The sequence below is a fragment of the Pinus tabuliformis genome, chromosome X (genome assembly GCF_031772625.1).
Source record: "Pinus tabuliformis cultivar Carrire ecotype Pingquan chromosome X, CPIR1, whole genome shotgun sequence".
Lineage (NCBI taxonomy): Eukaryota > Viridiplantae > Streptophyta > Pinopsida > Pinales > Pinaceae > Pinus > Pinus tabuliformis.
In genome coordinates this window covers 572,007,843-572,024,447 of record NC_142308.1, presented here as the reverse complement: position 1 = coordinate 572,024,447, position 16,605 = coordinate 572,007,843, and the positions used below count along the sequence as shown (strand labels likewise).

General features: G+C 36.1%; 1 protein-coding gene across 1 annotated transcript; it reads left to right on the top strand.

Moving 5' to 3' along the window:
* The first annotated feature begins 2,239 nt into the window (after positions 1–2,239).
* Positions 2,240–10,163, top strand: LOC149141304 (uncharacterized). The gene is made up of 2 exons (XM_089451209.1): positions 2,240–2,722; positions 10,053–10,163. The coding sequence occupies exons 1-2, from the start codon at positions 2,240–2,242 to the stop codon at positions 10,161–10,163; spliced, it is 594 nt and encodes a 197-aa protein (XP_089307335.1).
* Positions 10,164–16,605: the final 6,442 nt, after the last annotated feature.

Genomic DNA, 16,605 nt, shown 5'->3' with positions numbered 1-16,605 from the left:
ATTAATATAAATAATCCCTTGTTTTATTAATATTTTTACTATTAACATATTAACATAAATATAGTTAACATTTTACATAAATAATAAACATGGTTAACATAAAAACTGTATTAAAATAAATATTCATAAATAGCATTCATAAGATTATTATTTCAAACATTAATAATATTCAGAACATAAAAATATGATTTATAATATGTATATTAACATTAATATTAATAATAACATTATTAATAACTAAATATAATAATTATTTATCTAATAATATTATTATTATAATTGAATAATATTATGATATTAGTCCCTGTCCCTATCCTTGGTCCAGTCTAGTTGGCTAGTCAAATTTAGCCGTTTCTTAGTCAAATATAGCCGTTTGTCTAGTCTAGTTGCCTAGTCCAATATAGCCATTTCCTAGTCAAATATAGTCGTTGGAAGACCTACTCTCACTATTTAACAAGCAGGCATGATCTGGTTCTTCAACTTATCCTGATGATGAACCGCACTCGTTGGTTCGAAACATGTCAACAAATGTATTCTAATGTGATTTACGCCGAAAAATATTCTCAAAAAACTTGATATGGATCACAAAAGCCTAAATTCAACAATTGAATCTGTGCATGGAAGAGCCACTGCAACTAAGGTTCATCATTTTGAACGGGCATACTTGCAGGTTTCAAAGTTGAAGTCAGATCTAGCATTTCTTAAAAGATGTAGAGATTCCTCCATCATCCCATATTTTGCCCAGATTAATAATTGCCTCCACACTCCTCAGAACCACGGGGTCTTTCTGAAGGCCAGTTTAGCATTGCTGAGATCTGAGATTAGCAGAGTTAGAAGAACCCTATATTTTCTCTCTCGAAATCTTCTGGCTTTGCATTTGGAACTTTTGGGCTTGATTTCTACCTCCCTTTGGGCCAAAATTGATGCGTGTTCAACACTGAAATGCCTACGTATGGAAGATCTCTAGAGGAAAAAACAGGTTTCAAAGTTTTAGAAATTGGCCCAAAAATCTTCTACGTTTAACGACCCTTTCGCATCTGTGGATAAAGTCTCCCATAGTCAGCTTTCGACTAATCAACGGTCTGCCCTCCAGACCTGGGTTTTTAGTCTTTTCGGCTCAACCCACCTGCATGCGAATCCAATCGAGTCTTCAAAGTCTGATGAAGAGGCCTGCCCCTAAGGTGGCCTCCATCCGATCCACATCATTTTGGGGTCTAGCCACCCTTCCGACGGCCTTGACTTTCCTTCAGTCGGTGGCCCTGTCCCTCATACACAGTCCAACTCAACCGTCGTCGTGTTGCAGTCCTCTCTCCTCCCTTCGGACGTGCATTCTTTTAACGAGCCCAGTTATTATCGCTCAGAAGATTTCGTGGTTTCTGTCCCGCTGAGTTCCTCCTCAGTCCTGTCGCCGTCGCCTCATCGTGGACCCCTCTCTTCTGGTCCGCTTGTCCTCATCGCTGAGTCCAGCAACCGGGTCATCTCGTCCTCGGTCAATCTTCATGATAAGCTGTCCTCGCCTAAATCGGGTCCGAACTCTTGCAGCCTATTACGTGGTCCTGATAATGATATTTGCGCAGGTATGTTGAGCTCTATCCTCAACAAAGACTATGAGGGTTTTAATGACTATGAGGGCCTTAATAAATATAATAATAAGAAAAGTAATAATTCTTGTATTGAAAAGCTATATGTAGGTGATCCTATTAACATTGAAATAGTTTTATGTAATAATAATAATAATAATCATAATAATAATAATAATATGGGTATTAAAAATGATTATGATTATGGTTTATCAAATATTATTAGCATTAGTAGTTTGAAACATACTAATGATTATAGGAATAAGAATAAGAATAATGGTTATATAATTAATTATGAATGTGATTCAACAAATAATAATCGTATTATTTATAAGAAATATAATGGTAATAATAATAACAATAATACTCCCCCTCCCTTGCGTAATAATAACGTTGTCAATCTTTCTAGTTTCTCCTTTCCCCCTTCCGTCTTTAATCTTCTAGGTAAAGGTTTAAATTTTTCCCTAGCCCCTAAGAAGATCCCAGTAGAAGACATTATTTGTGAAGTAGAGTTTGGCATTAGGGGCTTACCTGATAATATTAAGGACACTATAAGACAAGATTGCGCCGTTGTCCTCAGGAAGGCAAAGCCCCCCAACAACAACATTAGCAAGGATGAATTTGATGCCCTCAAATCCTTAAACCAGAATAAGGATATCATGGTTATAAAAGCTGACAAAGGAGGGGCTGCCTTCATCCTCAACAAAGAGGATTATTGCCAGAAGATGTTGGATCGTCTTTGTAATAGTGGAAGCTATAAAAAGCTTTCCAAGAATCCCCTGAAAACGATCTCAAGAATAATGGCTCTTGCTATCAAGTCTAGTAACTTTGTGGGTTCCTTTTGCCATAAACTAATTGAGAGTATCCCCATTACTCCAAGGATCTACGGGCTTCCAAAGATACACAAGGAGGGGGCTCCCCTGAGGCCCATTGTCAATACCATCGATGGTCCTACTTACCTTCTTGCTAAATACCTTGCCTTGAAGCTTAGACCCTTGGTTGGCCTCACAGAGTCTTTTGTCAAAGATTCTGTATGCTTTGTTGAAGAGCTTAAGGGCATAAAGCTTGAGTCTGGGGACATTCTTGTGAGTTTCAATGTGGTCTCCCTTTACACTTGCATTCCTATAAAGGAGGCCATTGAGGTTATCAACCGACTCATGGACCTTAATACTGCTCGGCTAGTTGAGATCTGTCTCACTTCTACATTTTTCAGCTTTGAAGACAAGTTCTATGAACATACCTGTGGTGTTGCCATGGGCTCCCCCCTGTCCCCAGTTGTTGCTAATCTTTTTATGGAATTTTTTGAATCCAAGGCTTTAGCCTCAACTCGTCTCTTTCCCATGCTTTGGAAGAGATTTATTGATGGCACGGGTGTCATCTGGTCTCATGGCCAAGATGAGTTGGATCTTTTCTTCAAGCATCTCAATAATCAATCCCCTGCCATTAAGTTCACTATGGAATAGGAAGTTAATGGATTCCTTCCTTTCCTCGATGTTCTTATTTCTAAGAATAATGACGGTTCCTTCTCCCACCAAGTGTTTCGGAAGAAAACACATACTGAGCAGCATCTTCATGCCAGCTCCCATCATTTCCCTGCTCAAAAGTTGGGCATTCTCAACACGCTTGCTACTTATGTGCTGAGAATATCTGTTGAAAAGAACCTTGATAATGAGAAGGTCCATCTCTTTAATGTCTTTGTTAATAACAGTTACAGTAGGCACCTCGGTTAGAAATATTTCCTTAAAGCCAACAAGAATTCACTGGTCAAGAAAAACCCTAAAGATCGAGTCTCAGGGGTCCATCTCCCTTTCATCCAAGGGACCACTAATAAGATTGCAAGGATTCTTAGGAAGCATAATGTTCCTTCGACCTTTAGACCCCTTAACACCATCTGTAGCACCCTTCAATTGGTAAAGGATCTGGTCGACCCCAAGGACATGAAAGGTGTCTATGTTATTCCATGTTCCTGTGGGACCCCCTACATTGGTGACACTGGTCGTTCTATTAATTAGAGGATTAATGAGCACTCAGCTGACTTAAAACATGGGAGGACCCGATCTTCTGCCCTAGCAGAGCATGCTAAGAAGACTAAACATCATGTATGTATTGAGGAGGCCCATGTTATTGCTAAGGTTGCAAAGTTTCATCACCAGAAATTTAGGGAAGCCATTGAGATTGAAAAAGGCCGAGCAATCTCAATAGAGATGACAACTGGAAAATTAGCAGTTGTTGGATCCCTGCCCTCTCTTCCTAGTTGTTTTTCCCCCTTGTCTTCTGGATCATTGGTGTTTCCTTTTTTATTGTCTCTTTGATTTTTATGTTTTTAATATTTATGGTTGCCTGGTCTCTTTCACCCCTTCTCGATTAATAGTAAGAACATATTGTTTGTACAAGGAATAAAATTCCTTTTATAAAGTTTCTATTCCTAAATATTGATGATGGAATTTTTAAGGTGAGAACTGTTTTTTAAAACAAACTATTTTCTTTCTCATTAGTTCCTCATTGGTTTTAGTTATTTTAGGAAATTTTACCACTTATTTCCTTTCCTTAAATTTATTAGAAGGACCTTATTCAACTAACTTGATAAATTATCCTTTTAATAAAAAATGTTTATTATAGATTTTATTGATTTACATTTTATATTTAATTAGATAGTTTTAGGTTTATAGCTTAATGATTTAAGTTTATATTTAATTTAATAGTTTTATTAATAAGATCCAATACTAGGTAAGCCCCAAGAGTTAGCTCAATCGGTCAAATCAGTGCCTTGCCAATCGACAGGTCACGGGGTCAATTCTCGAAAGCTCTTGGGGTCAGGTCAGTAAATAGGCCGAGGGGTGTGATATTAAATCTATCCAGTTCTATCGTGGACGTAGCGGCTACCCCGTGACCAAGGGTACCCGTGAACCACTGGGAAAAAAGAAGAAGAAAAAAGACAAAAAAAGAAAAAAGAAAAAAAAGAAAGATCCAATACTAGGTTATACAAACAATTAAATAATAATAATAATAATAATAATTTTATTATTAAATAATAATAACAACAACAACAATAATAATAATATAATTTATAAAATATTAATTATTATTTTTATAATAATATTATTATAATTATATTTATTAATATGAATATTAATAGTAATAATAAATCCATACTATCTATGTCTATAAGATTAAATTATTAATAATCCCTTGATTTATTAATATTTTTACTATTAACATATTAACATAAATATAGTTAACAATTTACATAAACAATAAACATGGTTAACATTAAAGTATTAAAATAAATATTCATACATAACATTCATAAGATTATTATTTCAGACATTAATAATATTAAGAACATAAAAATATGATTGATAATATGTATATTAACATTAATATTAATAATAACACTATTAATAAATTATTAATAACTAAATATAATAGTTATTTATCTAATAATAATATTATTATAATTAAATAATATTATGATATTAGTCCCTGTCCCTATCCCTTGGTCCAGTCCGGTTGGCCAGTCAAATTTATCCGTTTCTTAGTCAAATATAGCTGTTTGTCCAGTCTAGTTGCTCAGTCCAATATAGCCGTTTCCTAGTCAAATATAGCCATTGGACCACCTGCTGTCACTATTTAACAAGCAACCATGATCTAGTTCTTCAACTTGTCCTGATGATGAACCACACTCGTTGGTTCGATACACGTCGACAAATGTATTCTAATGTGATTTACACCGAAAAATATTCTAAAAAAAACTTGAAATTCAATTCTTCTTTTTCTATTACATATTCATCAATTGTTCATCTGAGATACAAAGTACATCCATAAAAATCTTCATCAATTACATCAAGCTTCCCATGACCAACCCAAGACAATTCATAACTTCACTTATCAACTTAGTGATATTAGTCTGAGAGAGAGAACTGATATCACATCACTATAAAGAGTAGCATCATAAATAGCATCAAAATTTTTCAATGTTATCATTCTTCATGGAGTAAGAGCACTACCATTATTTCTTACAAGATCAGATCACTGTATCTTTCATACTAAGTTACTAATACATTAGGGGCCTTTCCCATGTAGATTTATGTCACATACTATCATCTAGGGTACACTGTCTAGACAATACTTTGACTATCATTACTGTCATATTGTCAATAAGGTAATTGTAATGAAGATTATAGTTATACACCAAGCTACTAACATATTAAGGGTTTCTTTCACTGTTTACACAAAATTGTTATAGTCTAGCCACTATCATAGAGGCACTACCGTACATATTTATTATTGTATCATGAGCAAGAATGTCATCATTGTATCATAAGTAATATTGTCATCACTATATAAAAAATACTTTCATCACTGTATCATAAACAACATTTGTCATCACTATATCATAATAAATACTATCATCACAAATATCACTACCTTTATATTAGAGCAAAGACACTGGCATGTTAGCAAAATCTTAACTGGTTATATGTATTAGGGTTGCTTCCTTCACTATATTGTGACGAATAACCTTATGCCAAGTTATATAAACAATGCCACATATATATTAAGTTTTGTTCCATATCCAAGACCACACATAATTTCTAAGTCACCAGATATGCTCTATTCATAGTAGCATAAATAATTGTTTTACTATTATATATAAAATTGTTGTCTCATCATAATGATATTCTGTAAGTTATGTAAGCCATCACGATGCCATAGGGATGAGAACAAACCATAGCGATAAGATATAATCTACAATGAGGAGATAAGACTCGTTGTGAAGAGATACAACCTATAATGAAGAAATATGACTCACAGTAAAAGGATATGACCCATAGCAATGAAATATGAACCATGGAAATGAGGTACAATCCACAATAATGAGATATGACTTACAGTGAAGAGAAATGACCCATAATATAGTTATATCTAACCACAAAAGCTCTGTAATGAGCCAAACCATAGTAATAAAGCCACATGATTAGTGTGAGCGAGAGTCATGATGATCACATAAATAGAGCCATAGGGTTGTAGTGTGGGATACAAGAGTTTGATGATTAACTATGACCAATTCCAAACTATTTCCAACGAACCAATCCAAATGCTAGGAGATAGTCAATGAACTAGTAATTTGAACCATAAGAAAAATACGTGACACAAACTTTATGTGATCGAGCCTCAAATATTTTGTTTCCCATCATGTGGATATAATATGTCTCAATGATTTCATTGCTCTGTGATGAATCATTAAAAAGAACATGAGTCAACAATTGATATGAGAGTATAATAAGGATGAGAGTATAAGTGAAGACTGTAAGTGCGATCCCAAGAGTCAAAGTGATTCCACATAGAAAAAAAACCATTGAAACATATTACTAATAATGCAAGCTGCCATAAAGGATGCAAATCCTTGGAGATTGAATACGAGTCATCTGTTGAGCCAAAAAAAGGAGTTATGATACATAAATAATGTGAACCAAATGCCATAGATAAGTCTTCGATACATAGAATACATACAACTAATGGAGAGAAGAATTGATCTTCTTTTATAGCCTTTTCCAAGTTTGAATGGTAGCCAAGAGAATTCAAGTGGACTTGAAACCTTTTGGAGGGAAATTTAAAGGTGAGGTCGCTCATAATTAAATATAATTTCCAAATGATTTGTTGTCAAATTAACAATAATAATATTTCACTTTAGTCCAATTGAATTTTCCTTATGACCAATATAAATATTCTTAGGGCTCAAGGGGTTGCTCTTGGGGACTTAGGGTTTTTATGGGAGATTCATCCCATTTCTTCCCCACTTTTCAATAGATCATCTTGATGAGGTCAGAAAGACATGAACCATAATTTCCACTTGACATGATGGAGGTGATGTAGATAATTTTTATTTTTTTGATGATATGGATGTTTTATATGATTATGAATTGAATTTTTCTAGTATTTTTGAACCAACTTCTTTTAAAGAAGCTACTTCGCATGACGAGTGGAAAGAGGAAATGCACACGTATGATGATGTGACTCTATTTGTCAAGAAAATTGGAAAAAATATAGTCTATCTTGTGGTATCTATATATGATATTTTGGTAACATGGAACAATGAAAACTATATTGCATCCATAAAGAAAGAGTTGAGAAAATTTGAGGTGAAAAATTTGGAACACCTTCAATGATACTTAGGCATTGAAGTTGCCAAACATCCAAGGTATACATCCCTTTCTCAAAACAAGTACATTGGAGAATTATTGAACAAGTTTGGCATGGTTGAATGCAATCCTTTATCCATTCCATTAGAACAAAACCTGAAGCTCATATCTAAAGAAGGGAATGAATTTGAGGATGCAACTAGGTATAAACATATTGTGGGATGTCATATCTACCTTACCACTACCAGACCATGTATTTGATTTTTGTTGGAATCCTTTCCAATTTTATGTGAAATCCTTGTGAAGGACATTGGTCTACTGTAAAATGAGTTCTAAAGTACATGAAAATAACTCAATAATTTGCGATCAAATATTCACAAGTGGATTATTTTAGTTTGATTAGATATTTTGATTCATGCTTTCAAGGAGACAAGGGAAATGGAGTGTCTACTTATGCTATATTATTAATCTTGGATCCAGAGTTGTCTCCTGGAGGTCACACAAACAGTCAGTTCCAACGAATTCTATAATAGAGGTAGAATATGTGGCAGTTGCAGGGGAAACAAAGAAGTTTGTGTGGCTCAGGAAAATTCTTGAAGATTTGTAGGAGAAACAAATGAACTATACTCCCCTTCTGATTGATAATAATTCTAAAATTAAGTTGGACAAGAATCCTAAATTCCATGATTAAACCAAACATATGAACACAAAGTATTATTTGATTCAATATCATGTAGAGGCCAAGACTATTCATCTACAACATTATTCCATAAATGAGCAAATTACAAACATCTTCAGCAAGGAACTTGGGAAATAAAATTTTGAAGATTTAGAATGATGCTTGGACTCAAAAATACCCCTTCAGATTAAGGGGTTAGGTGAATGAATTGTAAATATGTAAATAAAAGGAAATTTGAACTGTCAGAATAGGAACCAACTTTGGAATATCAATCCCAAAGTTCATTGTTTGATATTATAGATTTTTTTTTCCCATTAATGCAAGTGTATCAATATTCAAACATCGCTCCTTGGCCTAACACTTAGTGATTCTATTATTGTTTCTTCTATATATGATGATAGTGAGGACAAAAATCCATCTCTACCTACTCATTTAAAGTTTAGTTGGGTCCATTAAGCATGAACTTGCACCAACACAACCACTTCCTAGATTATTCCATACAACATGAGAAGTGATCGATGATCTTTGGTGATTCCACATATCAACATCATAGATATTCATTATTTTAATGGGCTTTCTCTCTTTCAGAGATTCGTGATACAAAAAAATTTGAAGAGGATTTTTTCCATCTAGATTATGACACAATAATGAATAAATAATAACATTTCTTAATGGTGAATGATACTTGGGATATTGTACCTCTTCCTAAAGGAAGACAATTTGTAAGATGAAAATTCATGTATAAGAAAAAGTCTAAAAATGTTCCTCATAGAGGAAAATTAAAGTCAAAGGATGCTCTTGGAAATAGTCCCATTGCATAGATCTCTTCAATCTGAATCTAATGCAATTTGAATGGGCTAAAATGGACTTTGGATGAAGAAGTTATTGTAATAAGAATTTTGCCCATTATCCTTGGAAAAGGAGGCAATTTCTTATAAATGGGACTTAAGGGAAAATGTGTTTTTAAACATAAAATCCCCTTAAAGTTCATCGCATCACATTCCTTCATCATATCTCATATATGTTATAAAGGAGAATTATTGTCGCATTAGAGAAAGTCAAGTGGAGTGTTTAAAAGAACCGTGACCATGTGACTCACCGACATGCGATGGCGCCGATAAGCGAAAGTGCCGATTGATCGGAGATCGGTGATCGGGGAACCACAATGCAAAGGGGTCATGTGATGCCGATAGTGTGACTTGCGATTGCAATAAAGCGAGATTAGAAATCTGCATCGGCGATATATCGGATCGGCGATATATATATTGACTGGCACAGTCCATTGGGTTGTTGCGATTGCGATATGCGATGCGCCGATATCAGTGATCGACGATCACAACCACATAAAGGGTCGTTGACACATGTCTGCAGAAATTGCGATATGCGATTAGAGCTCGAACCCGATAGAGTTTATAAGTGCGATTTCATAACTTTTGAAATCCGGATTTATGGGATTTCTGTGTATTTCCCATGTATTGGGTTTTTTGGCCATATGCCTATGCGATTGTGATTTGCAATATAATGGTAGACCCGATGAGTTTATAGATGCAATTGCATATTATTTGAAGTTTGGCTAAAAGGAAAATAATGTGTTTTGCGTGCGTTTTCCTATATATTTCCGTTATGCTGATGTTTTCAAGATTATGGCAGGAGGAAGGCCAAACGACTGGGTTGCCTGTGCCTGCCGATTCCTTTGTATTGGTCCATGTTATAAAATCATTATGCCACGCTGTAAGCGGGAATTTTGTAACAATGATGTAGGAATGCATTATACGCAGAGAGCCACAGAGCCACAGAGCCAGATGGCCAGATGCAGAGTCACAGATCCATAGAGCTAGAGGGCTAGATGCAGAGCCACAGGGAGCAAAGGAAGCCGCAGAGGAATGATGGCACAAAGACGAACGGATGGAAACCGCAGAGTTGGAAGGATGCCTCACAAAAGCCAGAGAGCACGATTGACAGTGGGGGCTCACACAAATGTAGCAACAGAGAAGCTAGTCTCCCTTCAGGGAGCTCACAGCTGGGGGCAGAGACAGAATCACATAGTACTCTCTCCCCCTTCGCAGAGTTGGTAGAGCTGAGAGCCACAAGGTCATAGAGCTAGAGAGCTCAAGATAGCTGCGCAGAGCCAGAGCGAGAGCCAGAACTAGAGCCAGGGCTAGAGTGAGAGCCAAAAGCCAGAGCCAGAGTGAGAGCCAAGAGCCAGAGCCAGAGCTGAGAGCTAGAGTTAGAGCCAGAGCTGAGAGCCAGAGTGAGAGCTAGAGCCGAGAGAACAGCAAAGAGATCAAATGATCCCATTGTTGCTTGTGTCTGATCTATGCTGAAGACAAAAGAAGGAGTTCCAGAGACAGTAAGAGAATTCTGAGGGAGTTGGTGCAAGCTAGAGCTCAAGATAGCTCAGAGCGCTGATTGAAGGAATCTAGTCCAGAGAAGCCTAGATCTATCTGTTGAGTATGGACATCCAATGGGATAAGATGACATTCTAAACCCATAGGTTCAATTGTAAACCAGTGGAGTTGAGCGTGGAGCTTGTAAAAGAATTTAGCCATAATCCCAAAGAGCCTAGTTGAATTGACTAGAGCTCAAGGAAACGTAGCCCAAGATATTAGGGTGAACTCCATATTATATTGTTGTCTTATGTGTTTGTTTATTTGCTGCATTATTTAGTATTACATGTATTTAAATATCATCATAAGCAACAGAACTTAAGGAATTAGACAGTTTAAAGGAAAACACAAGCATACACCTATTTCAAGCACTTTTAATTCCGCAATTGGTTAATCATAAGCTAGATCTTGGAAAGTAATAAGCTTTGGAGTGGTGCAGGTTCTTGTAAGATGACAAGAAGCCTTTAGTGCCCCATTTCAGATCACGTGGTATCAGAGCGAAAGGTTGATTAACCCCACCTTCAAAGAAGGTTATATTAGAGCTTAAGTTATACCAGAGCAGGTGGTCATGATGCAAGTGGTATCAGATCAGAATGCTTGTTTGACTTGAAAGGTGTTCAAATAGTAGAAAGAATTTAACTATTTGACTGTTTGTAAACTGACTGTTGCTTGAGTTTGTAGAAGTGAAGGGAAAGCTACTATTAGCTAAGTCCAGGAGAGGACAAGAAGGAAGAAGGGTTGAATGCATTCTTCTTATCCCAAAGGACCTCAAAGCAATCCTTGAAGCACAAGAGGTTTGTTGCAAAAGGTTGCTTGAATAAGATCTTTATTAATCTTGTTTGAATTCTTTTGTTCATTTTGATAATGACAACTTCTACAAGTGAGTCCTCAAATTCTTCTTTCTTCACAAGAGTCTTTGATGAAGACATGAAGCAAGGCTTGTTCACTATGATGGATATGGTGAGAGAAATGTATGAGGATGGAAGGTAGATTATCATACTTAGAGAGCAGTTGAATTCCATGAAGGAAGAGAAGCAGTTGCTTTCTGAAAAATTGCAGGAAATGGAGACACAACTTCATATTGAAAATATGGACCTGGAAAGGATGCATGAGTTGGAGACACAACTCTTTGTTGCAAAAGAAGCCTTGGTCAAGCATCAACTTGAATAAGAGGTAAACAATTCCAGTTTGTCTTCAATTTCCTTTAAGAATGTTTATATTAGTTCTTTTGAAAACCATACTAGAGGCATGGGTTCCAAGTTAATGTCCAAGATGGGCTATGAAGGAAGAGGCTTGGGAAAACATGCATAGGGTATTGTTGAGCCAATAATAGTTGAGGAAAGGCCTAAGTATTTGGGTCTTGGCTATGGAAAAGCTTATGGAGAAAGTTCCAAAGCTTCCATGAAGACCATTGAAACAACTCCAAGAAGGAGTTTCATTGCAAGTCTTCTACCTCAAGAGCGTAAAGATTGTATTCTTGGGGAATGCAATAGTGTGAAGCATACTTTGCAGAAAGAAAGTGTATATCAGCATACACTGGAACCAAAAAGTTGTGGAAACTTTGAAACCATTGAAGAGGTTGATGGTGTTCCAAAGGGAGCTACTTCTTCATTCAATTCACCTCCTCATGAAGGAAATAAAGGTGAAAGAGAAAGTTATAAATCTGGTTCTAACCATATTCCTTTTGATTATGCAAAGCATGATAAATTTCCATATAAGAATGGGAAAAGAATTGCATGTTCCTTTTGTGGTTTGGATAACCATAATGTTTCTAGATGTTGGAAGAGAACGACCACATACAAGAAACTTTTGAAGAAAAGTGTTAGGTCCCTATAATACTAGTGATTACCCCATTACTATTGTAGTTGTATCCCTTATTAATATTGTTGTGCCCCTATTGTCCCCATATTTTTATTACTGTGCCCCATAGATTCCCTCTATTGTTATTTTTGTGGCTTTATATTATTATTATTAGGTCAGCTGGGTTATATTGTGACTCCTATATATAGAAATGAGGTTTTCTCATTTGAATAATCCAAGAATTGTTCATTTGTGTAATGTAAAGGAGGTTGCCCCCTCGAAGAGGCTGAATTCTAAGGCGTTGATCTCTCATTTCTATCTTTTTGTGAGTTTGTTTCATAACATTTGGTATCAGAGCTTTGGATTCTATGGTTTTGCTGCTCCAAATAGGTTATCGTGGCATTTTCGCTATAACTTTTTTCTGTGACGTTTCAGAAGCGAAAAAAAACCCATTTGAGACGAAATTGCAATGAACCTTGGGTCCAAATTTCAGATCTTTTTGTGCCATATTTGTGGAGATATGATCTGAGGAAGTTGGTCTTTTTGTAGACTCCTGAATTACATTCCAAACATGTGACTTGGGTAAAATCGTCATAACTTTCTCTCTGAGCATCAAATTGAAATTTTGTAAGAAGGTACAGAAAGAGGACGGACAGTAGTTTCTTGTGTATATTTTTCAGTGGCAAAGGTTGAAACAGTGACACGTGGCACTTCATACAAGTTCGTTCTTTTGGAAAGGTCTATAATCAGGTCATCTTGGGAGATTGTGCATAACTCTTTCCTGGAGAATCCAATTTGGATCAGGCTGGTGGCATTGGAAAGAGGACACAGAGGGCCACTACAGGTCACAATTTCAAAACTGGATGGTCTGAAATTACAGAGATACATCAAATTCAATGTCAAGCTCCTACAAAGTGAAAAAAGGTGTGCAGTTTTTTTTTAAACTTTTGCATAAGTTTGGTTTGAAAAATTAGTTTGAAGGAATTCAAAGGGAATAGTAAAGAATTATTATCAGTAATTGATGCCCCGAGGAAAGAAAATGCAAACACCTAGTAAGCAACTTGAAAGCTCTAGCATGACTCATGAAGAAGAGGAAGAAATGCAACATGATATATCAAAATTACGAGACCAAGTGCAACAAGTGTCACTTGCACAAAAAGAAACAAAATCTAAGATGGATGGTTTAAAGAAAGATGTAGAAGCTAAGATGGATTGTTTAAAGAAAGACGTAGAAGCTAAGATGGAAGGCATGGAAGCTAAAATGGATGGCATGGATGATAAGATGGAAGAATTGAAGATAAATATGAATAAGTTGCTACAAGAAATGGTCATTAATGGTGAAAGGGTAGTAAAGGAAACTCATGATGAGGACAAAAGAAATGTTAATCATGATTCCATAGACTCTAATGTTGGATCGAAGACCCACCATATTCCAAAAATCGATATGAGGAAGTTTGATGGCAAGGCTCCTGCAACATGGATATTACAGATGGAGCAATTTTTCGATCTCAATAATGTGCAAAACACACAAAAGGTACATATTGCAACTTTATATTTGGAACCAAATCAGTTTGTATGGTATCAATGACTTTTCTCTCGTAAACAAATTATCACTTGGGCAATTTTTACGGAAGAATTGACAACACATTATGAGGATACAAAAAACAACACTTTTTTTAGCCAATTGATAAGTCTCAAACAAAAGGGTTCAATAATGGAGCACATTGAGGAGTTCCAAAAATTGGACATAAGCGTAAAAAATATTCCAGAGGAGCATAGGATTGATGTGTTCATAGGGACTTTAAAGGATAATATCCAACATGATGTTCGCCTTTGGGAACCTGATTCATTAGAGAAGGCATTCAGGTTAGCAAGAAAAATGGAAAGCAAAATTATGGCAACTAGGAAGCATACCAGTCACAACTATAAAGATGGAAGTGTTGTTACCCCTAGCCTTCCACAACCTATAAGGTTGACACCACAACAATTGGAAGAAAAAAGAGCAAAAGGGCTTTGTTACAGTTGTGATAGCAAATACACTAAAGGTCATAAGTGTGCGGAGAAGAAATTATTCTACATAGATTGTGAAGAGGAAGAAGAAAATGAGCAAGAAAGGTCAAAGGAAGAGGATATACTCCAGGAACAAAGCCTAGATAAAGAAGAAATGAGTCCGACCATTTCTTGTAATGCATTGGCTGGAATTACCACTCCTCAAACCATCAAGATAGAAGGACAAATCATGAAGAAAAAGGTAATAGTGTTGATTGATTCAGGAAGTACCCACAATTTTATTCATTGTAAGGTAGCAAAAGAATTGAATTGCTTCCTATATGTAGCACCAGAGTGTCAAGTGATGGTTGCAAATGGAGGAACGATAAATTGCTCTGGAAAGTGCCATAATATCAAGCTATCCATGGGAGAATATGTATTGACTAGCCCAATGCTTTCCATTCCAATGGGAGGTGCTGATGTTGTACTAGGAGTCCAATGGCTACAATCCTTGGGTACAATAGCTTTTAATTTTCAAGAACATTTCATGAAATTTTCTGCGAGAGGAAAGGAAGTTGAATTAAGGGGTATTGCAGTTAAACCGGGAAATATAATCAGCTCTAAAGGTATGACAAAGCTTCTAAAAAGGGAACAAAGAGGTGTAATTGCACAATTATGTTCACTAGATGTTTCCACATCGAAATCATCTATTTCTCCAGATCTCCAAAAAGTCTTGGACAATCATTCCAAGGTATTTGAGACTCCCAAAGGTCTCCCACCTATTCGTGATCATGATCATGCTATTCATCTGATTCCAGGAAGTGTTCCTCCAAACATCAGGCCGTACAGATATCCCTATGCCCAAAAGAGTGAAATTGAGCGTATGGTTGCAGAAATGCTAGAGGCTGGTATAATTAAACCTAGTCAAAGTTCTTTCTCTGCTCCAGTAGTACTGGTGCACAAGAAGGATGGATCATGGCGCATGTGTCCAGATTATAGGGAGCTCAACAAGCTCACTATTAAAGATAAGTTTCCCATTCCTATCATTGATGAATTACTGGATGAATTGCATGGATAAATTTACTTCACCAAGTTGGATCTTCGTTCAGGATATCATCAAATCAGAATGAAGATTGAAGACATTCTGAAAACAACATTTAGAACTCATGAGGGTCATTATGAATTTTTGGTCATGCCTTTTGGCCTTACCAATGCACCTTCTACATTTCAAGGTTTGATGAATTCCATTTTCAAACCCACCCTTAGAAAATTTGTGTGAGTATTTTTTGATCATATACTAATCTATAGCAAGTCTTGGAAGGATCATGTTGAACATGTTGACAGGGTGCTACAACTATTGGAGGAGAAACAATTATATGCAAAAAGATCCAAATGTTTCTTTGGAGTACAAGAGGTGGAATATCTGGTTCATATTGTATCTCATGAAGGAGTTAAGGTAGACCCTAGCAAAATTAAAGCCATTAAGGAATGGAAAATCCCCACATCCATAAAGCATCTGTGAGGATTTATTAGGTTGACAGGGTATTATCGCAAGTTTGTTAAGAATTATGGGAGAATAGCAGCACCTTTAACAACATTATTGAATAAAGATGCATTTTCATGGACTCCAGAAGCAACAAAGGCCTTCAAACATCTTAAAGAGGCAATGTGCCAAGCACCGATCTTAGCTACATTAGACTTCACAAAAACCTTTATTGTGGAATGTGATGCTTCAGGAAATGGAATTGGTGCTATTTTAATGCAAAATGAAAGACCCATTGCTTTTGAAAGTCATCCAATCAAGGGAAAGTTTTTACACAAAGCTATTTATGAGAAGGAAATGTTGGCAATACCACATGCACTTAAGAAATGACGACCCTACCTAATGGGAAGACACTTCAAGGTAAAAACGGATCATGATAGCCTTAAATACTTTTTAGAACAAAGATTATCCTTTGAAGAGCAACAAAAGTGGGTCACAAAGATGTTGGGTTATGACTTTGAAATCATCTACAAAAAAGAGAAGC